The sequence below is a fragment of the Podarcis tiliguerta genome, assembly GCF_965153285.1.
Source record: "Podarcis tiliguerta genome assembly, chromosome: 8".
Taxonomy (NCBI): domain Eukaryota; kingdom Metazoa; phylum Chordata; class Lepidosauria; order Squamata; family Lacertidae; genus Podarcis; species Podarcis tiliguerta.
Genome location: NC_139541.1, coordinates 34965035 through 34992664, shown reverse-complemented (window position 1 = coordinate 34992664; position 27630 = coordinate 34965035). Strand labels below are relative to the sequence as shown.

General features: G+C 43.8%; 2 protein-coding genes across 2 annotated transcripts; one reads left to right on the top strand and one right to left on the bottom strand.

The window, feature by feature from the left end:
- Positions 1 to 7175: 7175 nt before the first annotated feature.
- On the top strand, positions 7176 to 22105 carry LOC310683522 (uncharacterized protein). The gene is made up of 3 exons (XM_083453455.1): positions 7176 to 7513; positions 12867 to 13768; positions 17338 to 22105. Exons 2-3 carry the CDS (start codon positions 12893 to 12895, stop codon positions 18244 to 18246), a joined length of 1785 nt encoding a protein of 594 aa, XP_083309581.1. The 5' UTR covers positions 7176 to 7513; positions 12867 to 12892; the 3' UTR covers positions 18247 to 22105.
- An 846-nt stretch (positions 22106 to 22951) lies between these two features.
- Positions 22952 to 27603, bottom strand: MPHOSPH6 (M-phase phosphoprotein 6). Its single transcript, XM_083453216.1, has 4 exons — positions 27445 to 27603; positions 26630 to 26720; positions 24980 to 25080; positions 22952 to 23710 (listed from the first exon to the last, which is right to left on the bottom strand). Exons 1-4 carry the CDS (start codon positions 27552 to 27554, stop codon positions 23569 to 23571), a joined length of 444 nt encoding a protein of 147 aa, XP_083309342.1. The 5' UTR covers positions 27555 to 27603; the 3' UTR covers positions 22952 to 23568.
- Between the last annotated feature and the right edge of the window lie 27 nt (positions 27604 to 27630).

The window sequence follows — 27630 nt, the reverse complement described above, 5'->3', positions numbered from 1 at the left end:
GGATTCGGACAGGGTTCTCTCCTGTTCCTACCTGGAGATGCCAGGGATCGAATCTGGGACCTTCTGCTTGCAAAGTAGAGAGACTGAGTGACAGTCTTTCCTACTGGCCAAGGAGCAACCATAGCATCACTGAGAATGGAAAGTCAAAGAGAATGTTCATGTTAACATACACCCAGGCATTATCTGTAGCAAGACTGGTGAAGGAAGTGTGTAAATAAGAAGCTGGAAATAGCAACAAGGATAGAATAGAAATGGAAGCACATCCTATAAGACCATAAGAAGAGACCCTCCTGGATCAGATCAAAGCCCCAGGTAAGGCTGGGAGAGAACATTCACAGCAACAATTACAAGGCTTGCTTACAAGATTTCTTGGTCCCCATTAAAGCATGTTTTCATTGTTGCTGTTGAACAATGTGAGTTCTCTGTTCTTTCTATGAAAATTGCCTGCCATTCCACCCACTGATTTTCTTCTCCAAGGGACACTGTGGGACACAATACAGCAAAGTCCGCTGCCTAATATTTATGGGCAGAGAATTCCAAATAGTAGGAACATAAGAATATAAGAGGCTGCTGTATTAGGCCATTGGTCTATCTAGTCTAGCATCCTATTCTCACAGTGACCAACCCTACCAAGATGACACTGGAAGTCCCTCCCTAATCAATGATTCTATGACCTGGTCCAATGTCACTCAGTGAATATGCCCCCCGTAACAGTTTTGGTGGTAGTGTACAAAACAAAAATGCTATTGAGCCATCATCCCTCTTGAATGTTTCAATCATAACATAGCTTGACATGCTGTTGATTTCTGCCTGCCAAGTGTGGGGCACTTTAATGTATATAAAAAAGGTGAGGTAGACTTGATAGAGGCATATGAAACAATGCACTAGAATACAGGGACCTTCAGCGAAGCTGGATGTTGGTCACTGTGAGAACAGAAGACCACAAGGGCCTTTGGACTAGAAGGGCCTTATGTTCTTAAGTAGTTATGAAAGGTAAAGATCTGCTTTGCAACAAAAAATGATTTGGCGTGAAATGTATGAAAAGTGTGTGGCCTTCAAGAAATCACCATGATTTGGCCCTCCTAGAAAGTAGGAGCAACATAATATTGCTTGAGATTAATTATGTTGGATTATGTATTGCTTTTATTGCAGTTTATTAGTTTCATGTTATCTTGCAAGCTGCTGCAGCCCCTTGTGAACTGCTCAGAATGTGGCCTGTAAATCTCAAGTGAGCCAATAAAAGAAAACTACAACTATAAAATTACTTTGCACAGAGAACAAAGAGCAATAGACACACACAGTCATTTGTCTTAAGGGTGGTTCCGGTGAGGTAACGTGACAAATCTTTCCAGCATGTTCATTGACAAGTAGGTTCTACAAAGACACACATTCTACCTTCTGCTCGTGCTGTTTACCTCAAAAAAAGGCTGACTAAAAGTTGTTCTACATGGACCTCACTTTTTTTTTTATTGTCTCCGGTCTATCATTCCTCTAACTTGGCCACATATTGTACCCAGATGAAACTATACTTCTTTGTCAGCTATGCTGGTTCTCTGCAATTCATTTATGAATTCACCAGAGTTAATGGTAAATCCAACTTTATTTTTAATGAGCCCTGGAAGCCTGCACAGAGTTCATAATTGACTCCTTCAGCCAGGACACTCCACTGAGTCACTCTCCAGGACCCGGCCTCCTGCGTCGTATGGCAGCTGTTTCTCCAAAAGGGATGTGTGCCAGATACTTACCTATTTATTTATTATATTTAAGCCCCACCAGCTCTCCAAGGTGGCATACATAGTTCTCCTGCCCACGCAATTTATCCCCACAGAAACCTTATGAGATAGGTTAGGCTGAGAGACAGTGACTGGCCCAAGGTCACCCTATGAGCTTCTTGTTGAGTTGATAATGCATACAATATGCCAGACAGAGCTTTATGGCATACCTGTCAACTGCCCTGGAAAAAGGGGACATGTTTTTTTCTTGCGAGAGGACAGTGGCCGAAATGGCTGCTGTGATCTCATGCAATTTCCCACTGGCTGATGCAAATATCTAACTATGTAGAATTCTAACATTTGATCCTGATGTTGAAAGGTTTCGTATGTATTTCCCTCCAGCACAAAAATCTAGCCTTTTAAGAAAATCAAGGGGATGGCCGCTTTCATGCTACCATTAAAAGGTATGCACCTGTGGAATAAAGTTCTGTTCAAGCAAAGTCTTCCATAACTGGAGCAGAAGGTCTGTTTCTGTTGGAGAACTGAAGGCAAGCAGCTTCCTAAGCAGCACACATGAAATGATGGTGACATCTGGTGGTCATTAATGTTTCACTTGCAGCATCCGAGAGAAATCTCAATGCTGTTGAGCTAGAGTCAAAACTGCAGAGTCTGAGGCAGGCTCGTGGAAAGCTAGTCTGAAGCATGGGGCGAAAGTCTTGTTAGACTTTGTTATAGACTCAATCAAAGAAGCAGCCTGTCCCTGGCTGGGACCCCAACCAGCTTAGCCCACCAAGGCCTGGGCAGGTATACCCAGGTGCTCCCACCCCTTGCACAGACCTGATCTGAGGTGCAAAACCATGACTTAATTTTAAAGCCTATGTCTTGGGAATCTTCCCCTGCCTGAATGGTGGAGAAAGTGTGTCGAGAAAAGATTTCCTCCTACCGTCATAACTCTAGAACTTGTGGACATCCAAAGAAGATGAATGTCAGAAATTCAGGGCAGATAAAAGAAAAGACTTCTTAATGCAGCTCATATTTAAACTGTGGAACTTGCTTCCACAGGAGGCGGTGATGGTCACTAACTTGAATGGCTTTAAAAGAGAACCAGACAAATTCACAGAGGAGAAGCCTATCAATGGCTATTAGTCAGGCTTCTTGGAAGATGAATACACAGCCCTGGTTTCCCAAAACATCTTGGAAGGGCAGAAGTTACTCAAAGGTGCCATCAAGTCCAATGCAGCCAACCCTGTCTGAATAAAGTATTGCCAAAATCTCCAGAGAAGGTCTTTCTTTGACCCACTACCAGAGATCCAGGAATAGGAGTGCCAGTGTTTTGTAGCTCCTCTACAAAATACATTCTATCACCACGGAGCTTGCTGGCCTTCCCCAAGTCCCTGTTTGTTTATGGGCCTTGTGTTCATCAGACTCAGTCAAAGGCTCCTTGGATCATGGATTCATCAAACTGAGAAGGGATCAAAGGCCATCTGTTCCAACCCTGCTGCCCCCTCTGTTGCAGTACAGAATCATTTGCACATTAACCATGTTATTTTCATCTATCCATCTATCTACACTTTTATCCTAGTGCAGGGTTTCCCAAACTTGGTTCTCCAGTTGTTTTGGGGGCTACAATTCACATCATCCCTGACCACTGGTCCTGCTAGCTAGGTAAGGCTCCCTCAGCCTGGAAAGCGAGTGCTGCATAGTCCCTTTGACTGGACTTGCCTGTCCAGGGGTCTTTTACCTTTATCTGCTAGCTAGGGATGATGGGAGTTGTAGTCCAACAATAGCTGGAGCCCCTGCCCTAGTGTATACATTTTTGTGTGCACATTCAATGGCTAGAGAATTCAGAGCTGCAAAATTCAGAGAAGTAATGCTGCCCCATGTGGTAAGCTGTTGAACCGCAAGCAGTATTTCCCTAGTAAAGCAGGTATACAAAATCTGTGGCCCTCTAGTTGTTGCTGAACTACAACTCCCATCAGCTCCAGCATAGAATCAGATCAGAGGATTGAAGTGATGGAAGGGACCCAAAGGGTCATCAAATCCAACCTGCTGCAGGCATGGCCAAAGGTGAGGGATAATAGAAGTCGTAAGATAACAGAGGAAGAGTTTGTGGTGATACACATCTTTTTCTAGAAAAATAGCACTGACCACAGGTGTGTGTGTGTGTGAACGTGGATGGCGCTGTGGGTTAAACCACAGAGCCTAGGGTTTGCCAATCAGAAGGTCAGCGGTTCGAATTCCCGCAATGGGGTGAGCTCCCGTTGCTCGATCCCAGCTCCTGTCAACCTAGCAGTTCAAAAGCACGTCAAAGTGCAAGTAGATAAATAGGTACCGCTCTGGTGGGAAGGTAAACGGTGTTTCCGTGCGCTGCTCTGGTTCTCCAGAAGCAGCTTGGTCATGCTGGCCACATGACCTGGAAGCTATACGCCACCTCCCTCGGCGAATAAAGCGAGATGAGCGCCGCAACCCCAGAGTTGGCCACGACTGGACCTAATGGTCAGGGGTCCCTTTACATATATATATATATATATATATATATATATATATATATATATATCCCATCACCCACAAACAGGCAATATCCCAATCCAACAGGTCTAGCCCCCCCCCCAAAAAAAATCACATTTCACAACATAGGAGTAGTGTGAGTGGGGGCTGGGAGAACCACATTGAAGAACTCAGGCATGGAGGAGGGGCGATCTCATCCTTTCTTTCCACAGTCCAAATCATCTGTCAGGAGAGTTGGCCAGGGCACAGGCCACCACCAGTGGGACCCTCACCACCACTGTGCCACATGCTGGTGGCACCGTAGCTGTACCAACAGCTGTGTCACCTCCGTCACTTGTGGAGAAGCACTCTGGAGGACCACCAAATCACCACACTCGTTTTCCGGGTTGTTTTCATTTTGTGTTCTGTATTCCACCCGCCCCACATACTGTCTAAACTAATGAAGAGCAGGTTAAAAGTATTTGAAATAAACGTATAAAATGCATTTATAAAAAGGTCTTTGCTGACCGCCCCACATATGACCACCTCATTTCTTCCATTGTTTGTATTGTTTCTCATTTGAGAGGATAACTTAAATGACCTTCTCACACCAATAGGTGGTGCTGGTGATCAGAAATCACTTTCAACACAGGAAATGAAAAGTTTGTATTAAACAGTGAGAAATCACTCCCAAATGGACACAATGGTATTGCGGAGAGGTGGAGGGGGGAATGGTAGAGTGTGGACCAAAAATGCACTTCAGTTGGAATTAGGAGTATAGCATCTAGATCAAGGGAAGTAATAGTGCCACTGTATTCTGCTCTGGTCAGACCTCACCTGGAGTACTGTGTCCAGTTCTGGGCACCACAGTTCAAGAAGGACACTGACAAACTGGAACGTGTCCAGAGGAGGGCAACCAAAATGGTCAAAGGCCTGGAAACGGCTAAGGGAGCTGGGCATGTTTAGCCTGGAGAAGAGGAGGTTAAGGAGTGATATGATAGCCATGTTCAAATATATGAAAGGATGTCATATAGAGGAGGGAGAAAGGTTGTTTTCTGCTGCTCCAGAGAAGCGGACATGGAGCAATGGATCCAAACTACAAGAAAGAAGATTCCACCTAAACATTAGGAAGAACTTCCTGACAGTAAGAGCTGTTTGACAGTGGAATTTGCTGCCAAGGAGTGTGGTGGAGTCTCCTTCTTTGGAGGTCTTTAAGCAGAGGCTTGACAACCATATGTCAGGAGTGTTCTGATGGTGTTTCCTGCTTGGCAGGGGGTTGGACTCGATGGCCCTTGTGGTCTCTTCCAACTCTATGATTCTATGATTCTAGTTCAAAAGAAGAAGAAAAGAAGGAACACGGGCTGCCCACCTGTGACTCCCGGCCCTCCCCTGATCTCCTTCCCCCTTCCCCCTTCATTTTGGGGAGGTTTGGGAGGCAGGTGGCTGTTGCCCAGGAGAGGTGCAAGGTGCGTGGTTACCCTGCTGGGCAAGGTGCAAACCCCTTCTTCCCACCCTTCACGTTTTTCTAGGGACTGGTGGCAACCCTGGGCACAATGCACTCTACTGAAACATAGGGTTCTCTGCCTCCTCCAATTTGTCAAAATGGCGGGGGAAGGGGGCAGGAGATTGGGGGAGGCTCATTAGTTGTGGGTAGGCGGCGCGGTTGCCCAGGAGGGGTGCAAGATGTGCGGTTTCTCTGTTGGGCAAGGCGCAGGGGGTGAGATGACTTCAATCCCCTCGGCCAACTGGAGTGGCGGCGGAGCTGGCGAAGAGCTGGGCAGCTGAGCGTGAGAGAGAGCGTGTCCCCAACGGCCAGGAACTGCAGAATTCAAATTGACTTTTTCTGCTCCACTCTCAAACATCCAGGGGAGCAAACTGCACACTGCCCCTTGGGCATGGCAGGCACTACGTTGCCTCTCCCCCAGTTGTAGGGCAACTGAGTGGGAGAGGGCAGGCAGATTCTGGAGGCCCCACGGTGTGCCCCGCCCCTCCCCTGCAAGGAGCTCAGTGATGGCACCCAGGGTGGGCTGAAAGAAGCATCCACCATTACACAGCTTGCCTCAGTGTTTGATGTTTAAAACATTTATTTCTTAATTTTGGGCTCAAAAAATAGGGGTCTTCTTATACATGGGCGCGTCTTATCGATGGGAAAATACGGTAATTCCTCCTTCAAGAGCCATGGCATACCCTCCAACATTTCTCTGATGAAAATAGGAACATTCTAAAGAAAAGGGGGACATTCTGGGATCAAATCAGAAACTGGGGCAGTCCCTGGAAAATAGGGGCACTTGGAGGGTCTGCCATGGGCAGATGATACCTCCTTCAATGAGAGCCATGAGTGAATGGTACTTCCCCCATCAGAAGCTATGGGAAGACAGCACTTCTTTCATCCGGAGCCATGGAGCATTCTGTGTGAAGGGTTTTACAATTTACTGCCGTTACTCATTACATTTTTTTACTCTACTCCTCAAAGAAGCTCAAGGTGGCACATGTGTTTCACCCCAGCCTGATTTTATTATCACCCCAATCCTGTTAGGTAGGCAAAGCTCAGAGGTAGGGACCTCCCCGCTGATAAGAGATTTTTACACAGAGCTTGAATGGTCAGCTGTCAGGTGTGCTGTAGTAATGAGTTTCCTGCATTGCCAGGAGGTTAGGCTAGATTAGAATTGCCATATGTCCGAAATTTGCTGGACATACCCGGAATACTGTAGTCGCAAGCAGTGTCTGGGTGGAAATTGGCAAAATGTATGAAAATCCAGATGTATGGCAACTTATGTTGGCAGTGTCGTTTATGCCCAACAACTTTTGTGTATGGATTTTCACTTTTTGAAATATGGCAACTCTAGATTACATGACATTGGAAGTCCCTCCCTACTCAATGATTCTGTGACCTGGTCCAATGTCATTCAGTGAACATGCCCCCCATAACAGTTTGGGTGGTGGTGTACAAAACAAAAATGACTGCAGCAGTCAGACTAACCCACTCCTGTGTATCAAAACAACTCCATCTGGTTTTACCAACCGGAAATCCAGGGTAGGACATGTTTTCTTGGCAGTGGAAAAGGGGAAGATAAGAAAACAGCTTACGCAGTTAGAAACTGCAAAGCTCCACTCTCTCCTCGGCTTTTGCCCTCTTCGACTCAGAAGAGAGAAATAAAGGGACGCTGGTATGGATTTCTACGACAGATTTGACTTCTGAAACTTTTGGCTTTGGTGAAACAGGAGCCAGAGGGGTTTGCGTGCGCCTCCCACTTTTTAGCAAATCATTCAAGGAGACGCGAGAAATTTGATCCTCCTGAAAGGCACTCTAGAAGGTAAGGCACTTTAGCAAACCCTGGAATCTCTTAGTGAATACAGTTTTGCTAGTGAGGGGTCTCTCTCTCTGTGTGTGTGTGTGTGCGTGTGTGTGTATGTATGTGCATTTTTTTTTTATTAGAGAGCATTTTTCATGTAAATGCATCACACAGGGCAGCTGACACCATTTTTTAAAAATTGCAATTCCATAAAAGCAATTACAAGAGACAGGATCAGCAGTTAAAAACCATTCTTAAAAACTCTTTCTAAACACACACATATACACTTGCACAGACACAGGAAAAACGGCTGCTTGTTGCATAAGGACGAGATGAAATGGTTCAAGGTTGATTTAGAATCGTGTCTCTTAAATATGGTAAGTCTAAACCAAAAAGGGGTTTGAAGGGATGACTTAGCTGTTTTGTTAAGACACCAACAGGATGGGAACAATATGAGTCAACAATTGTGCATGCCAAGTGAGTTATAATCAAGCTGCTAGGAACTGGATTTATTCAGACTCTTTTAAAAGAAGAGTGTATAATAATAACAATAACAATAACAATAATAACAATAACAATAATAATATATTTTATTTGTATCCCACCCTCCCTGGCCAAGACCGGGCTCAGGGTGGCTAACATCAAAGTATATAATACATTAGAACATAAAAACAGACAATCAATTAAAATACAGCTTAAAATCAGATTTAAACTCAGAATAAAATCAGATGGCAACACACGAATGATAACTATAGGGGTTGGGAACATTAAGTGCTCACCAGGCCCAGCTATTTGTGTTGGTCTCATATGAGCCGGTCAGAAGAGTTAGAGAGGCCACTTACATGCAGGGTCTTGTAAAAAGGGGGGGGGGTCAGACTGGGCCCTGACCAAAGGCCTGGCGGAACAGCTCCATCTTGCAGGCTCTGCAGAAAGATATCAAGTCCTGCAGGGCCCTGGTCTCTTGTGACAAAGCGTTTCACCAGGTTGGGGCCAGGGCCAAAAAGGCTCTGGCCCTAGTCAAGGCCAGCCTAACCTCCTTGAGGCCTGGGACCTACAAAGTGTCATTGTTTGCTGACCGTAAGCTCCTCTGCGGGGCATACCAGGAGAGGCGGTCCCGTAGGTACGAGGGTCCTAGGCTGTATAGGGCTTTAAAGGTCAAAGCCAGCACCTTAAACCTGATCCTGTACTCCACCGGGAGTCAGTGCAGCTGGTATAGCACTGGATGAATGTGATTCTGTGGCGAGGACCCCATAAGGAGCCTCACTGCAGCATTCTGCACCTACTGGAGTTTCTGGGTCAGCTTCACGGGCAGCCCCGCATAGAGCAAATTACAATAATAGAATCTGGAGGTGACCGTTGCATGGATCACAGTGGCAAGATCAGGGTGGGAAAGGTAAGGGACCAACTGCTTAGCACGGTGAAGGTGGAAAAATGCTGCCTTTGCTGTAGCTGCAACCTGCGCCTCCATAGAGAGGGAGGTGTCGAAGGTTACGCCCAGACTTCTGACGGAAGGCGCTGGTGCTAACTGCGCCCCCCCCAAGAGATGGGAGTTGGCCCCCCCAACCCCATGTCACCCCAACCCAGCCAGAGGACCTTTGTCTTCAAAGGATTTAACTTCAACCGAATCCCACGTAACCATCCAGCCACAGCTTCCAAACATCTGCTCAGTATAGTCTATTTAGAGAAACTTTCCTGGTTTCGGGGGCCTTTTAGATGGCAATGTGTATTCCATCACTTACTTCAAAATGGGTTCAGGCAAATTATTCAATTTTTTTCTGACATTCCCTTATTGGATAATTTCCACGTTTTATGTGATACTCCACATGACATAAAAGCCACTTCTGGAAAAGTACTGGAATCTAGTGCAAGTTGAGTGCTCATTTCCATGTTATTCACTTCGGGGGGGGGGGGGGATACTTGCAAGAGCTGGAAAATTGCAGGTGTTTTGTGCTGTAATTTCACATGATGAAATGTGGCCTAGTATCCCAGGATACAGTCATTCCTGTTATTGAAAATGCTAGTGCAACAGTTCAATCAGAAAGCTAAAGTTCCATAACACAACAGCTATCAAAGGGAACCTTAGTATATAGGATAGAATTGCTAGTGTTAAGTACGCAAGAAGAGCCTGCTGGATCAGGCCATTGGCCCATCTAGTCCACCATCCTGTTCTCCCAGTGGCCAGGAAGCTCGCAAGCAGGATCCAAGCACAAGAGCACCCTCCTCTCCTGTGGTTTCCAGCAACTGACATTCAGAAGGATTTCTGCCTCCAACTGTGAAGGCAGAGCATACCCATCATGGCTACTAGCCATTGACGGCGTTTCCCTCCATGATTTGTCTAATCATCTTTTAAAGCCATCAGGTTTGTTGGCCATCTCTGCTTCCTGTGGGAGTGAGTTCCACAGTTTAACAAAATGATCAGAGTTTAACTAGCATTATAATCAGGGAAACTAACACAATAATACCCACGTCTGAATGCAACCTTAGCAATGTGGGGATTGAGGGGTGAGCTCCTCCTGCTCATTCTGCTGAACCCTGGACTTCTTTTCCAAGTCCTGCCCCGATGGCACCACAGACAGGGACCAAGCTGTTTTCCATGACTTATTAGTAATGGCAGCTCTACAGACTCAAGAGTTACTAAGGCAGAAGATCAGAAACCTCAATGGGATTGCAGAAAAGGGAGTGTCACGGTGGTAAGAAATTTGACTGAGTTCTCAGCTGAAAGCAAACCTACCAAATTCACCCTCTCTGAAACAATACACAACCCAAAACGCGCTCTGAATTTTGCAATGCAGTTCGCTAACCAAATACTTTCTTCTTTATTTCATATCCTGCCTTTCCATTTTCATGCTCAAAGCACTTAAAATGAAGAAAACTATGATAATAATCAATCAGTACAAAAACACACATGATAATAACAGGAACAATCTACAAAATCAGAACGATTTGGGAGAAAACTGAGGACTGACCCCTCCATCTGCTGCTTTCTTTGGACACAATGGGATGCGGGTGGCGCTGTGGGTTAAACAACAGAGCCTAGGACTTGCCAGTCAGAAGGTTGGCACTTCGAATCCCCGCGATGGGGTGAGCTCCCGTTGTTCAGTCCCAGTTCTTGCCAACCTAGCAGTTCGAAAGCACAAAGTGCAAGTAGATAAATAGGTACCGCTCTGGTGGGAAGGTAAACGGCATTTCCGTGTGCTGCTCTGGTTCACCAGAAGCAGCTTAGTCATGCTGGCCACATGACCCGGAAGCTGTACACTGGCTCCCTCGGCCAATAAAGCGAGATGAGCGCCACAACCCCAGAGTCGGCCACAACTGGACCTAATGGTCAGGGGTCCCTTTACCTTTACCTTTAATGTGTTCAAATACACATATACTAGATCAGAAATGACTGATAAAAATGAATTAAATTAGGAGGGTTGGTTTGTAAAAATATGTCTGTTAGGAAAATGGCATACAGAAAAGTGTATATTGGGAAAGGTACCCACTGAAACGCTGACAAATTTTCATGGGCACTTTAAAACAAGAACAACCCAGAGACATGCAGGAATATGGAGCTGAATTTAAGATTGGGACAATGAGAAACTGGAAATCGAGAGATTCACTCTTTCCTGGTGATGATTACCAAGGAATAGGCTGCTTTCAGTTTGTAAATAACCTTGGATTTTTAAAAAAATTAAAAATCCTAAGCTTAAATAACAGAAAGCAAAACAGATTGACATTTCAACACTACTCTTTCCATACAAGTAATCACAGCTCAATATGCTTCTTTCAGGGGAGGTCGATTGGCAGAGAGTGTGTGTGTGTGACCCAAGAACCTTGCAGTGGATGGAGAAAAGAAACAACAATACTGTTGTGCCAAAGTTCTACGCGAGTTAAATTAGTTATGAACCAGTGCTTTTTATTTATGTCTGCATTCCGGAAGTAGACTCAAAGGAACGGGGAAAGTTGCCCTTAAAGCTTTCTGATATTTAACACTACAGCTTGACAATTGGCAGGGGGCTGTTTGTAAATAAGCCTGAACAGTCGTGTTCACCTGATTACAGGTAGCTGGGGACCACAATTGCTTTGTGAATCAACCCTTGTTCTCTTAATAACGGGTTTAGCAAAGTGGTTAGGAGACTGAGCTGCATATGAAGCAAAGGAGTCCCTGCTTTAAACATTATCTCTCCCATTTGGCAATATGAAGGCAAGCCCCCCTTTAGTCCTCCCTTCCATAATATGGGGAATAATAATACTGACCTTACAAGAGGGATGAGGAATCTGTGGTCCTCTAGAGGAATGGTGGGAGACCTTGAGCTGAGCCCAAGGGTCAACTTAGACCTGCCTGTCATGCACTGGACATCATGTGACATGAGATGAGGTGCAGATAGGCACACGACTGGGCATAAAAGCAGGATCCACAGGCACTACGGATTTCAAACCATGGGCAACAAAGGAAAATGGGTCCCCTGAAGTCATTGTGTCTTCATGTGGTTAACAGGTGGGAGGTCCTATTTTTCAAAGCTGGTCCACAGGACGTGGAGGAGGTTAAGGATCTAGCCCACTGGCTGAATCCTGTTTCCCACTACTAGTCTAAAGGAAAAAACTCAAAGTGTGAATGGGGATAAGCGGTTCACATTGTACCTCCCCTCCAACCCCCAAACATCCCTGTGTTCACTGAGGAAGATCTGCAGGGGACTTCCACTCACATTTGCTTGAACACAATTATGCAAACTCCTCCATGCAATTAAAGTTCTTGCTTTATCAGAGTCCTCAATTGCAGAGAGTTCTGCTTGTGTTCAAGTGGAATGTGGAAAGGCCATAGCTCAGTGGCAGAGCATCTGGTGCCAGGTAGAGATGAAATGTATAAGACTGGAGAGACACTGCCAGTCAGTGTGGACAATATATGGAGCTAGATGGACCAATGGTATATGGCAGTATATGGCAGCTACCTTTGTTTCTGATCCAACACAGGGAAGACCAGAGACTCAGTATGTGGGGTGATGTGCATGGGGATGTTGGGAACAGGACTTATGTGTGTCATTCTGTGCCTGATGCAGCTTTCATGTGTTTGGGCAAACACTTGAACACACTTTATATGTTGTTGGGACTCTACTCCCACCTGTGCCAGCCAGCATGGCCAATGACCAGAGGGGATGGGATCTGCAGTCCAACAATATCTGGAGGGCCGCAGGTTCCCCAACCCTGCCTTATAGAGTTAGAAGTAGAGCTATATAAAACATACAGACACTTTGTACACTTGAAAGTATCATCATTCCCAACAACTGTAAAATAGAACAGAGATCATGCAAGGAGGTAGAATAATCTAATTATTCACCTCTACCTCTCTCTCTCTCTCTCTCTCTCTCTGTATGTCTCTCCCCACCATCTCCAGGACAGTAGGAGGAAAAACTCATCAACATGAATATCGAGGAGTATTTTGCAAGAATTTCCTACAAAGGCCCCCAGGAATGCCTGGACTTAGAAACATTAACAGCAGTCTTTCAACGTCACATCCGATCGGTGCCATTTGAAAACCTCAGCATGCACTGCGGCGAAACCATTCAGATAGACTTAGAATCAATCTACGACAAAATTGTGAAGCGGAATCGTGGTGGCTGGTGCATGGAGAACAACCACCTCTTATTCTGGGTCTTTCAGACAATGGGCTATGATACCAGCCTTTTAGGAGGCTACGTTTACAGCCCTCCTCAAGACACCTATGAGAAAGACATGAATCACCTCCTGCTGAAAGTGGTGATTGACGGCAAGGCCTACATTGTGGATGGCGGCTTTGGGATAGCCTACCAAATGTGGCAGCCAATGGAACTGGTGTCTGGGAAAGATCAGCCTCAGACACCGGGCATCTTCCGCTTCACTGAAGACAATGGAGTGTGGTATTTTGACAAAATGAAGCGCAAGCAGTGCACAATATGTACCGACAACGTATTCCCCTCCTCTGTTACCCCAGAAAACACAACCTGCAAGAAAGTTTTCTCATTTACCCTTCAGCCACGGACGATAGAAGAGTTCCGGCCTATGAACCTGCATCTTCAAACTGCTCCAGATTCCCTGTTTGTGAAGAAGTCTATCTGTAGCCTGCAGACCACCAGCGGCTTTCAGGTTTTGATTGGGTGGACGTTGACGGAAACCACATATAATTACAAGGGCCACGTGGATCTGGTGAAAAGCACCACCCTTACTGACGAGGAAGTGGAGAAAATTCTGCAGGAGCGATTCAACATAAGATTAGATAAGAAGCTTGTCCCCATTAACACCAGCTTGATATCCATGTTTTGATTTGAAGAGCTACCAGAGCTACAAACATTCAAAGCAAATTGGGAGGATGATGCTTGGATCACAGAATCATAGAATTGTAGAGTTGGAAGGGACCCTGAGGGTCTTCTAGTGCAACCCCCTCCAATGCAGGAATCTCAACTAGACATGATGACGACGACGATGATGATGAATGTAATAAAGTTTCTCTTGATTAATATTTTGCCATTCATTGCTATGATGGAGTGTGAAATCTACAGTAAATTTTATTACCAACTCATGTGGAAAGTAAAGAAGATAACATCAACAAAATGTAAAGGTTGCTGTGTTGCCCCATGAGAAAAAAATCCTAAATCCTAAAATGGGGGTGGGGGGAGAAATAGCAGACATTTGATGTTAGGAATACAGATGTTAGGAAGCAGGAACATTCAATTACTGATTCATAGAATCATAGAATAGAATCATAGAATCATAGAGTTGGAAGAGACCCACAAGGGCCATCGAGTCCAACCCCCTGCCAAGCAGGAAACACCATCAGAGCACTCCTGACATATGGTTGTCAAGCCTCTGCTTAAAGACCTCCAAAGAAGGAGACTCCACCACACTCCTTGGCAGCAAATTCCACTGTCGAACAGCTCTTACTGTCAGGAAGTTCTTCCTAATGTTTAGGTGGAATCTTCTTTCTTGTAGTTTGCATCCATTGCTCCGTGTCCGCTTCTCTGGAGCAGCAGAAAACAACCTTTCTCCCTCCTCTATGTGACATCCTTTTATATATTTGAACATGGCTATCATATCCCCCCTTAACCTCCTCTTCTCCAGGCTAAACATGCCCAGCTCCCTTAGCCGTTCCTCTTAAGGCATCGTTTCCAGGCCTTTGACCATTTTGGTTGCCCTCCTCTGGACACGTTCCAGTTTGTCAGTGTCCTTCTTGAACTGTGGTGCCCAGAACTGGACACAGTACTCCAGGTGAGGTCTGACCAGAGCAGAATACAGTGGCACTATAACTTCCCTTGATCTAGATGCTATACTCCTATTGATGCAGCCCAGAATTGCATTGGCTTTTTTAGCTGCCGCGTCACACTGTTGGCTCATGTCAAGTTTGTGGTCAACCAAGACTCCTAGATCCTTTTCACATGTACTGCTCTCAAGCCAGGTGTCACCCATCTTGTATTTGTGCCTCTCATTTTTTTTGCCCAAGTGCAATACTTTACATTTCTCCCTGTTAAAATTCATCTTGTTTGTTTTGGCCCAGTTCTCTAATCTGTCAAGGTCGTTTTGAAGTGTGATCCTGTCCTCTGGGGTGTTAGCCACCCCTCCCAGTTTGGTGTCATCTGCAAATTTGATCAGGATGCCCTTGAGTCCATCATCCAAGTCGTTGATAAAGATGTTGAATCACCACATTTAACAATATAAAACTCAGCTGTTAATCAGGGCAGTCTCCATCTTAGGGTGAAAAAATAGGCAAGGGTATCTTGTTTATATCACATTTCTAAAACTTTTTATTCTGGTGGGTGGGCTTTGAGAGTCAAAAAGTCAAAAAGGGAGATGGGACCTACCATGGCTCAACTGGAACCACTCAGCTATATGGGTTGCAACCAACGTTAATTCTACTTGGAGTAGACCCAGTGACTGCCTTAGAGACATTAATTTTAATAGGTCTACTCTGAGAAGGATTTAGTCAGCAACAACCCATTGAAATTAATGGACATGACTAATTTAGGTCCATTAATTTCAATAAGGATACTCTCACTAGAACTTAAGAAGCATAAAGATCCCTGTGGTACATGGCCAAATCTAATCTAGCATCATTGTTCTCAGTGGCCAGCCAGATGCCCATAAGAAGCCTACAAGCAGAACAAAGGCACAATAGCAGCTCTACCCTCCTGCAGCGTCAGTAACTAATTCAGAAGTGTTACTGTCTCTGAGCATGGAGTCACAGCATAGCCATACCAGCTAGTAGCTATTGATAGCCTTACCCTCCATGAATTTGTCTCATCCTCTTTTCGAGACATCCAAGTTTTTCACCATCACTATATCACAATGCTGGATACAAGCTACTGATTTCAGTGGTGCAATGCCCCATATTACGTGTCCAGCTGTTTCTCATATCAAGCAAGCTGTTTTGTCAGGTTAGGACACCTCTTTAAAAAAGTTAAGAACCAAAGTTCAATCAGTTCATGGATCAGTGGAACTGGAATATGTGCAGACATTTCAGGTGGACTTTCTCCCCTCCAAGCTTTTTAATGACCAACCCCCAATAAGACGAGAGAGAGGGGGGAAGAATTAAGATCTTTGCAGATCTGAAGTTGAAAAATTCAGCTCAGCTCTTTATACACGCAGTACAGCAGACTGCAATCCGAAAAGCACAGGGAAATCGCAAAACAAAAACAGATAAATATCTTAACAGGTAAGATATTTTTTGTTTTGTTGTTTAAAAAAAAACTCTTAAGAGCAACTTTAACTGGTGTAGACCCTTGGATTTTGGATAGGCCCTCCTGGTTCTGCTATAGCCTGCAGATCTACATCTGGCCACAACCAAGAACCTGATCTTTTCTGTCATGGTGCTGGAATGGCCTCCTCCAGAAATAAGAAATGCACCAACTTTGAAATCATTTCATTGGATGCTGAACACTTACTTGCCTTCACTGGCTGTTGATGTTAGTCGCTGTAGAATTTTAAGCAATTCTAAGTACACTGATTGAGCTTGATTTAAAAACAGTTTGTATATTTTTGTGTTGTATTTGTTTATTTTTGAATTGCATTTTATGCAACTGTACACCATTTTGAAATGTTCCAATGGCAGTACAGTCGTACCTTGGAAGTCGAACAGCTTAGTTCCCAAACGTTTTGGCTCCCGAACGTCACAAACCCAGAAGGGACTGTTTGCGAACTATTTTTAGAAGCCGAACATCCAACGGGGCTTCTGCAGCTTCCAACTGGCTGCAGGAACTTCTTGCAGCCATCAGAAGTCGTGCTCTGGTTTTCGAACATTTTGGAAGTCATAGGGACTTCCAGAATGGATTCCATTCAACTTCCAAGGCACGACTGTATATGAATATCTTAAATCATATATAAATTTCTGCTGATTGTGTAAAACTGCTTAGACTGAGTCAGACCATTAATGTATTTGTCCACTTTAGGTGGTGGTGGCTCTACGGGGGCTCAGGCAGAGGAAGTAGTTTTATACGAAGTTTTATACCATTTGTCCATATAACATAATATTGCCTATACTGACTGGCAGTAATCTTTCGTGGCCCTACCTGGAGATGTTAAGAAACCTGGAACCTTCTGTATGCAAAGCACCTGCTCTGCTAGAGAGCTACAGCCCTTGTTACTGATGCAGAAAACACAACCTCCGCAAACAAACCAGTTCACCATACTCAACACATGCATACCAGGTTGCAAGAACAGAGCACTATCAAAGGAGAGTCTTTGTTAGGCACTTAGTAGATCTAAACAGGTATTTGTTCCCGCACTTCTCTGCTTCAGCTATGCAATTTCTTTGATGCTACTCTCCTTAAATATATTCAGAGAAACCACTGTGCAAGCTGGCAGGACAGGGAAAGAAGCCTTTCAGGCTGTCATAATTTTTAATTAGCTGCTTTAACATTTGCCTTCCAGGAAACATGAACATTGAAGAATATTTCACAAGGATTAGCTACAAAGGCTCTCTCGAAAAACTGGATTTTGGAACCTTAGCGGCGATCTTCCAGCACCACATACGAGCTGTGCCCTTTGAAAACCTTAGCATCCACTGCGGGGAGACGATTACTCTAGACTTAGATCATGTTTACAACAAGATTGTGAAGGAAAAACGAGGGGGTTGGTGCATGGAGAATAACCAGCTTTTGTCTTGGGTTCTGAAAAAGCTGGGATATAACACCACCATACTGGGAGCTTATGTTTACAACCCGCAGCAAAACACCTATGCCACTCAGATGACACATCTCATCATCAAGGTGGTCATTGACGAGAGGGCCTACATCGTTGATGCAGGCTTTGGTGTCTCCTACCAAATGTGGCAACCGTTGGAGCTGGTGTCCGGCAAAGACCAGCCACAAATGCCTGGGATCTTTCGTTTCACAGAAGACAACGGTATTTGGTACTATGAGAAAATAAGAAGGAAGCAATACATTCCCAGTCAAAATTTTGCCAACTCAGATCTCTTGGAAAAAAGGGAGCGCAGGAGTATCTACCTGTTCAGCCTTGAGCCAAGGACAGTAGAAGACTTTCGGTTCCAGTGCTCCTATCTCCAAACGTCCCCAGATTCCGTGTTTACCAAGAAATCGATCTGCAGCCTCCAGACAAATGATGGGTTTAGGGCTTTGATTGGATGGACACTTGTGGAGACAAAATTTAACCACACGGAAGGCACAGATCTGGTGAAGCACACAACGCTGAGTGATGACGAGGTGGAGAAAACACTGAGAGAGAAATTTGGTATAACTCTGGAGAACAAGCTTGTTCCTATTAACATCAAAGCGACGTATACCATCTAGTGTAGAAAACAAAACATGGCACAATGCTATGCAATTGCAACAAGCTTTACCATCTTCTTAAATCCATCGTTCTGTAAATTGCAGTTATGATTAAAACCTGTCCATAAGCTGTAAGCACCCCATGTTAGGCAGAAGAGGATAATTGTATATTGTGGGGTTTTTTTCACCAGCACTGACAACCCTGTAGATGCAAACCAGTGACTGCAAAGTACTTAACATGTCTTGGATAATGAATTTTGAAACGATTTAAGCACTCCAAAATGGAGGAATCTGCATTTCACGTTTTATTAAGTTACATGGATCTGAATTCAAAGCAGGACTTGCTCCGATATGTACCCAAAACTAATGTGTGAACGAGGGATACTCCAGTCATTTCAATACAGGAAGCTCGTCTAAAGGAATGTTTTTAAGCAAACTGCCATCCTTTATTAACATAAAATGGGGCAGCCCTACAAAGGATACACTGCACCCATGAAAAAATGGCTCATTTGGGCTTATTAACTCTAAGGAAATGGGAATTTTAGAATTCAAATATCTTAGCTGCCAACAAGCTAGTTCACATTAAAAGCTACATGACCTAAAATGTTAGCAACAGACTGAACTCACCCTCTCTTCTTATCCCTAGAGTCTAATGCTGATCATCTTTTACGGAGCTCTGCACAGGTATTGTGAAAGGGAAGCTTTAATTAAAATACTTCATATACTCATCTCGGATTTGTGAGGGCACATACTTTTGACGAACACAATGTTTAATATAGTGAGCAGGCGGTGAAAATCCTATGTGAAGCCTTAATCTGAAAAATATGGATATTGATATAATTTTAATTACACGAACTAATATTGACAGAGGCTTTTGCTCCAGTCTCCATTTATTTCTGTTCATATATACACTGGTAACACTTGTGAGAGTTATACTTAAGTCACCAGCGCTAATGAAGTCTTGGTCTGTGTAGTTCCCCCACCCGCTTTACGGATCTGCTATTACAGTACATTGCTTAAAATTCCTCCAAGCCAATCAAAAAACCCTTCAGCTTCATATCTCTGTAGACTATTTTGTGTGTGGCTTACTGCACAGCAAGTTCTTATTGGAGAAATGGCTTTCTGATCCTTATGAAGCTGTCCATGTTTTGGGGGAATCCACCCACCCATTTGGAATGTTGGACTTAAAAAAACAAACCAGCTTCTGCGACAAAAATAAAATTCCATAGAAGACAAAGAGAGAAATGTGCTTCAAATGTTTAATTCTGATTTTACAACTCCACGGGGTTGAGGAGAACTGCGAAATGCCTGGAGGATCAGGCCTGCTTCCACTGTTTATTCATTTCCACTATTTAACTAAATACAAGTGGGTGGAAGTCCCAGTAAAATTTTACTTAGCGAGACGAGGAGGACAGTAACAGAATTTGGAAAGGGATAATCGGTAACAATAATTAGCGTCGACACAGCCCTTAAATATCTAGCAATCGTGTATGATTCCAGCCTTGTGCTCCTATAGCTTAATTTGGCCATTTGCTCAAATCTCCTGGAGTCATTTGTTCTGTGGGTACCTTGGGAGGGAACATAGAAAAGTTGGAAGCCGCCTCATCAGACAGAGTGTTGGTCCATGTAGCTGTGCACTGTCTACACAGACGAGAAGTGGCTCCCTAGGGCTTCGGAGTGGCTCTCTCCTAGTCTCAGCCCTGGCTGGAGATGCCAGGGACTGCACCTGAGACCTTCTGCATACAAATATGCTTTGCCACTAAGCCATAGCCTTTCGCTGAGAAAATACAGGCTTTCTTCAATCTGAACTGTAGAAGAGTTAGAGGGCAGTACGCAGGTTTTTCATCGGTGCGATAGAAAGATGAAATGGTTGCTCCTGCACTTCAGCCCCAATCTAGGATTATGTTCATTTAAACAGATGGATTTATGACCCAGGTGTACTATGCTGCAGTGGGACAATATGGTTATGCCTCTTAAAAGGAAAGGGGATAGAGAGAGGTGAGGTAGGGAGAAAGCCAGTCTAGAGATTATTATAAGCTAGTGATGGGCAGAAGGCTATTGGGATCTATGACTGTGTTTCTAGGTGATTTGCATCAGATCAGCAAAGATTTCTGCCTTCTGTTCAACCATGACCCACCCTGGATTTTGCATTCATCATCATGAGTTCATTCTTCCTGTGTCCTCTTTGAAGGTGGAAACATGAGAACAGACCTTTTCAGTGGTGGCTCCTCACTTATGAAATGCTCTCCCCAAGGAGGCACGCCTGGTACCATCACGGGCAACTTTTAGGCACCAGGCAAACACATTTCTTTTCTGTTTGTTTGATTTATTTATTTCTTACATTTATATATCACCTTTATCTTCAAAGGAGTTCAAGGTGGTACACAAGGTTCTCCTCCTCCCCATTTGATCCTTACAACAACCCTATGAGGTAGGTTGGGCTGAGACATGGTGACTGGCCCAAGGTCACCCAGTGAGCTTCATGGCTGAGTGGGGATTCAAACCCTGCTCTCTAGTTCAATACACTAACCATGACACCATACTGGATCTGTTTTAGATACTCTGGGCCTATTTTAGGAGATGGGATGTGTTAGACTGCCCTTTTAAGCATATCAATATTTTCAGCTTTTGTTTTGGCTTTATATTGGATCAGCAGAATCGGGCATTTCTACAATTTGAAAAGCTTCAGTACAAAACGGAGGGGGGGGGGAGGTGGCAGGGAAGCTCTGTAGAAGAAGGGCTCTCGAAACATCAGCCAAAGGAATGGTGAAAGGTTCGACTGAATGGGTACAAAACCGTGATGAACTTTATCGCCAAATTCAGACCATAACACATAAAGTCCTTCAAAAATGCATCTCTCTGAGACACTGCATTATGCCTCCTGGGCTGCATTCACGCAGCAGTTTCTTCCATTTCCCCGTTTTCGCATTATATTTGAGCTGGCAGAAACGATTCCAGAAAACTAATGGAATACAGTCAGTGCTTTTTTTCCCTGGGGGACCGTAGGGGTATGCATACCCCTAAATATTTTGTGAATCTAAGTTTGACCTCATTGAGGGGCATTATTTCAGTATGAGTAGGAAAATGAGTTCCCCTAAACATTTTTTTTTAAAGCACTGAAAATAATGCAAGTTTAGGTCTCATTTCCCTGTGATTCAATTCCAGAAAAACATCTGTTTGCAGCCCCCTTAACCCGGAATATTACAGGAGTAAAGTGACACAATTTGGGGGTAGTATTCCAGAATGTGGCACTTTCCTATTTTATTTTTTTTAAGGGTAGGGGGCAGGATCATGGGGAACAGAAGCATGTGCGGAAAGTGTGGGGGAGTAGTGATGTCGTCCCATGACGCTCATTGTTGTGTCATACCATACAGACTGATGTGAATGAAATTTAGGGCAACATGCTGGTATATCCGTCAAAAAGCCACAGTTTCGTAGCACAACATCACTAGCATTATAACCAGAAAAATTAATATATTTCAGAAGGCACCCTATGGGTTTCACTTAGTTACTTTTGGCGGCCAGGATGTCAACGCAATTGCTGCTGCTGTCCTTTGAAGTGTCAGCAAAAATAAAAATGCAAGAAAAAGAAGAAGTTGTGACTCCACCACTGCTAAGCATCACACACACACACACACACACACACTTTTATCATCCCCCTGGGAAAAAATCAGTGAAATGGTCCCCTCAGTTTATGCTCACAAAGAGGGTGGAGGATTTTAAGAGGCTACTTGGACACAGTTGTAGCTTGGATCGTTGGTGACTAACAGGGAAACAAAAACCCTCTCTACTTTCCCCCCTAAACAGGACTTGAGTCATAAGGGAAATACCGTATTTTTTGCTCTATAAGACTCACTTTTTCCCTCCTAAAAAGTAAGGGGAAATGTGTGTGTGTGGAGTGAATGCAGGCTGCGCAGCTATCCCAGAAGCCAGAACAGCAAGAGGGATTGCTGCTTTCACTGCACAGCGATCCCTCTTGTTGTTCTGGCTTCTGAGATTGAGAATATTTTTTTTCTTGTTTTTCTCCTCCAAAAACTAGGTGTGTCTTGTGGTCTGGTTCGTTTTACAGAGCAAATTTATTCATTAATGAGTAAGAACGGCAAAGTGGGGCATGTTCAGAGTTCTTCTCCTCAAATGATAGTCAATAAATCATTTCCTAGCTGAAAACACATTTTTTTCAAAAATTGGGAAAGGGAAGGGAAACGCTGTAGAATCATTAACTTTTACTCCTGATCGGTGATGCTTTGTGGCCAGATTTTGAGTAATTGACCCAGCAGCATTTAATTAGCTCTGGAAAGTTAAAGAAGCTAACACATCAGATTTTTCTGACAGTAATAAGATCCCCTTCTCAAGTTAGAAAAGAGCCTTTATCTTTACACATGTGATCCGCCTTGAATAGCTAATAAGGTATTTTTGAGACCAAGGTTTTCATCCGTGTATCATAAGCACAAAATACTCCAGGCATTGAGCTACTTACTTTTTGTATAATTGAGTCTGGGGCCTTGTTTCAATTAACTGTCCAATTACATCCTGCGTTGGATCCAACCCTTTTCCATGAGCACAAGGCCACTGGAAGGAATTCAATCCGTAGTCTTCATGTACAAATTAAATTTAGTAATTGCCCAAAACTCCTTAACAGTCAATAGAAGACATACTTCTATTTGTTTTTTTGCTATTATTTTTTCTGGTGAAAATGTTGATAAAGGTAATTAAACAAAATCAAACATTAGCCCAAATAAATTTATTGAGATGCGAAGCTACAAGAACAAGTGACTCTGCCTTCCCTCCCATCTCTCTTTTACGGGTCACAGTTTTAAACAGGCAAAAGTATTGGGGCGAGCACCTTAAAACTGCCCTAGAAAATTAAAAATACACCAATAAAAATATTTTTCAAGGACATAAATCAATTACGTAAATTATTTTTTTAAAAAAAGAAATATACTTTCTCAGCAACTCTCTGTTACCCTAGTAATATGTATAAAGAATATATATATATATAATCACTGTCTTATAACAGGGTTGCAACTCACCTGGCTTTGACACACACTGCATGCAGTTAAGATTCATAATCTAAAGCTGTCCTCAGCCACGTGTGACAACCTGTCTCTTCATACAGTGCTGTCAGTGCTTGTGCTCTTAAATGCCTATGCTAAAAACTGTGCAGAGATCAAGAGCATGTAAAATGTTCATTTATGTAGCTGCCAACTCCAAAAAATAAAAATAAAAAAATGCATCAGTCCCAGAGACACAAAGAGATCCAGGGATTTATAAAAATAACTCGTATTACCATGGTCCAAAATAAGATTTCCCCAGTCTAAAGGGCACAGAAAGCATCCAAGTGATTTAATCTTGAGGTTTCAAAAACATTTTCTTTGCTTTGGTAGGCCTTGTGTTGCTGTTTTCATCCTCTTCTATGTCTTCCACCATGTGCCGGTTCCTCTTCTTTAAGAATTTCTTCCCAATAGTTCCCACTAAAGTTTCGTACCTAGAAAAAACACACAATAAGTTAAGGAAAATACTTTACCATTTGAGAACAAGACTGTGGCTCTTCCATCTCCCTCTCATCCCTCCTCATTGTCCATGCTTCGCTGGGGGGCTGATGGGAGCTGGAGTTCAACAACACCCGCAGGGCCACCAGTCCCCTCTCCTTGCCTTAAGGTCTTTGAAAGCAGTAGCAGCAAAAGTGGCACCTTGCGGATGTTGTTAGGCTCCAACTCCCATCAGCCAGTACAGCCAATGGTCAAGGGGATGAAAGCTGGAGTCCAAAGTACCTGGTTGGGACAGGATATTGTAGATGACGATCGCCATCTGAGGTCCTCCACAGGAGGTCTGGAGGGTGGCAACATGAGAACAGGCCATATCAGTGGTGGCTCCCCACTTATGGAATGCTCTCCATGAAAAGGCTTGTCCGGCACCATCATTACATATCTTTAGGCACCAGGCAAAAAACATTCATTTATATAGCCTTTGAATTTTAACTACTGATGGCCCAATTATTGCATGGGTGGGCTATTTTAATGTAGGCTTTGGAGTGGGGTTTTTTTTGGTGGTTTTAATGTATGTATTCTTTTTTTGCATAAAATATTGTAAGTCACTTTGATCTGCCAAAGAAAAAAGTGACTAATAAATTTAATACATAATAATAAAAGGCAGCAGTGAGTCAGACGGCCCAGTAGTTTGATTTGGGTGTAACAAAGCCTTCAATCAGCTATTATCAATGTTACCCGACTCACTGCACAGCCGGAATGGAATGAGCTTCCAACCAACCCTCACCTGAAGCATCTTCTACTGCAGGTGTACCACTTTAAAAAATAAATAAATTGGTGTTTACTATAGAAGCTGGGGTGTTGATTTATTGGTATTCCTCTGCAAGTTTTAAAAGCAAACATACAAATGGATTTCAACAAACATTTTTCTATGAATGGTTATATATTATTCCCTTGGAGCCAAGCCCCCGCCCCCTGAAATGGATTGCTATAACTTGCAATAAGTTACTATTGATGTAGCTGACTTCCAGCTAGAGTGCCTGGAGAAAGCAGGTTATTTTTAAAACAAGCAAACCAAAACCAACAACTCATCAAATCATCTCACTTCCACTATAAAATACTCTGTTTAAGAAACAACAGCACCACACACAAGAAGTGCTTTGTATGTCAAGCATGTGGTTGTTTGGGAGGTTTCCACTTTGTAAGGAGAAAAAGCAGCAACATATCTTCTTGGTAATGTCATCTGTGTCATAAATGGTAATGGTTACCTTCTGGCCATTTCTTCATCCGATACATCAGCCTCCATTGCATTATCTTCCTCTTCGATTTCTTCTGTCTTGTACTTTGAGTTCATCTGGATCATTAACTTCTGAAAACGAAAAACTGGGTTATCAGTTTCAAGCATTGCACTCCTTGAAGAATGTCAAGGGGACAGATTTGGCAATACAAGCAACGGTCATTCCCCCTCCTTTTTCTTTTTTAAAAAAGATGGGCACAGGCAGGATGTAGATTTGTGCATATAAGATTGTAACCCTTCCTTTGCCTTTATTTTATTACAACTATAGCCCACCTTCCTTCCATCACAGAGCCATGGTGGGTGGTCTCCAACGAAGTAGTTCTGCTGGGGCAAGGATCTCTGCTTCAGCAACAGAACTTGCCCTTGCTCTCATCTCCCTATGCACCTCCTCTCACTGAAATGCTCTGGAGCTTGAAAAGAACCCCCAGAACAGATTTAGGGGGCACATGGTGGGTGGAGGGGGCACTGCATTGTGGAACTGCTTCATTCCCAGGGTTTTCTAGGAAGTCTTCCAACCAGACGACACTGAGCACACTCAGCCCGGCTTAAATCCAGCAAAGTGGCCTACCTTCTATCCAGCTGTATAATGTGGACCTGAGTTAATACAATCTCAACCAAACAAGCGAGTCTCTCAGCACCCTAGACAGATTTATTTTAATTTCATGGACCAGAACCAACTAGTAGACTTCAGTCCATGAAAGTCTATGCCACAATAAATCTGCTAGATCCTTCTAGGTGCCACAGAACTATTTCTCGTGTGTGTTTGACGAAGCAGACTAAAATGGCTATCTCTTTGGAATGCATCTTAGTGTATCAGAGAGACTGCCTGAGCAGTAGCGTCCTCTGATCAGAAGTCTTTCTCCAGGTAATCCCACCTTCAGAGATGAGAGGCAGCTGGGGAGAGAGGGCTGTAGTGGTGGTCTCTTCTGCTACAATTTGTTATCACATCTGACCCAGAATGACAGGTACCTTTGCAGTGCATCAGAGTATACAAAGCGTTATATATATTTGTATTGGTGAATGGTATGGACTAGTTGCCTTTGGCTCATCCTCAGTTACCACTTAGCAGCAGCCAATCCATCAGGCTGCAGCCAAGGGAGAGATAGGAAGAACGATCCACTTCATTGACTCTACCAAGAGATCCGCTTCCTTTGGCCCCACCTCACTTTAAGCAGTTTTCATCCCATTATGTTGATGAGAGAATTCAGCAACTTTAAGAAATGTGCCTGAGCTTCCTTGCTTTCTTTTCCTCTTCCCGCCCCATGCCTTTTTCCTTTTGTGTCTTTGTAAGCCTGGGGACAGTTTTCTTCTCCTTCTTTCCTTTCTATCTATTTAACTGTAAACCACTCTAATAGCTTTTTGGGCCGGAGAGCAAAGCAAAAATCCCAGTCCTTTAAATAACTAAATAAACAAGCCCTGTAAGTATAATCACCCCCTGTATTTATGGTAGGGGTGGGGTTACAGATGAGAGGACCTGTAGCTAATCGTGGCAGAGGTGGAATCTGCAAGTTAAGCTTTCTGTGCTTTGGAAAAAAAGAAACATTAATGCTTCCTTGCTCACTCTTTCAACCATGATGTTACAGCAGACGCGGAAAGGATAAAGGAGTGCCCTTGACAATACCTCCACTTCAGGGTTGAAACCTTTAAATGACATTCTGCCATACAGGAGGTCTTCACACGGCACAAAGCTTCTTTCTTCTATAATAAAGCTCCTGTAAATAAATAATAATACAGTAGAAGTCTTAGAGAGAGTCAAACAAGCAAGGTTACGTTAGCATTGTCATAGGAGGACTGCCAGGAGATAAAGACTGACAAAGGAAAAGCCATAGCTCAGTGGCAGAGCCTTTGCTTTGCATCCAGAAGGTCTTGAGTTCAATCTCTGGAATTCCCAGGCACTCACTCATTTGGTTTATACACTGCCTTGTCAACATAAGAACTCCTGGGTGGCAAACACATAAATAATGGTATGTTTTAAGGCATTCTAAAAACAGCTACAAAACATTCTAAAAGCAATTAAAAACACTCTCTCAGCTAGATTCCAGGGTTTCAAGGAACTGTGCCTTTCAGCCATCAAATGCCTGGGTAAACAGGGATGTTTTTAAATGCCTCTCAAACATCAATAATGAGCAAGGGAGACACAAATGGGGCACTGCTACTGAAAAGGAAGGTCGTGGGTTAATGCCAACTTGGCATCCTCCAGCAGTGGCACCACCAAGGCCTCACCTGCCGATGTTAGGATTCGAGATGGGGAAGACTCACATCTGAAACCCTGGGCAGCAGCAGACAGTCTGTGTAGATGATACTGAGCTAGAGGGACCAACAGTCTGACTCAATATACTGCAGCTTCCTATGTCCCAAGATGCTATAGTGTTTTAGAAGGCATTTCTGGTTTTGCTCCTCATTCATGGAAGGTGGGGGGGGGGGGGACAAACTTACTCCTTTTCCTTTAGCTCTGGCAGATCCAGGAACCAATGTTCTTTGCTGATTATTTTCTTTTCCTCCTCTTCAAGCTGCTTTTTGGTTTCTGAATCCAAGCCCCTTTGCATGAACTGAAAGACAAGACGCGTTAAAAAAAAGTCTCCTCCATGGGCAGAGAGTGCCGATTGTTTGATACATGAAATA

Excerpts from the sequence above, each read along its gene's own strand:
- LOC310683522 (XM_083453455.1), top strand. The coding sequence starts at position 12,893 with ATGAATATCGAGGAGTATTTTGCAAGAATTTCCTACAAAGGCCCCCAG. Across the intron at positions 13,769-17,337 it reads CCAGCTTGATATCCATGTTT|TTAATTAGCTGCTTTAACAT; the intron begins TGATTTGAAGAG and ends CTGTCATAATTT.
- MPHOSPH6 (XM_083453216.1), bottom strand. The coding sequence starts at position 27,554 with ATGCAAAGGGGCTTGGATTCAGAAACCAAAAAGCAGCTTGAAGAGGAG. Across the intron at positions 26,721-27,444 it reads CCAGAGCTAAAGGAAAAGGA|GAGCTTTATTATAGAAGAAA; the intron begins GTAAGTTTGTCC and ends ATTTATTTACAG. Across the intron at positions 25,081-26,629 it reads GTTTCAACCCTGAAGTGGAG|AAGTTAATGATCCAGATGAA; the intron begins GTATTGTCAAGG and ends TTTCGTTTTCAG.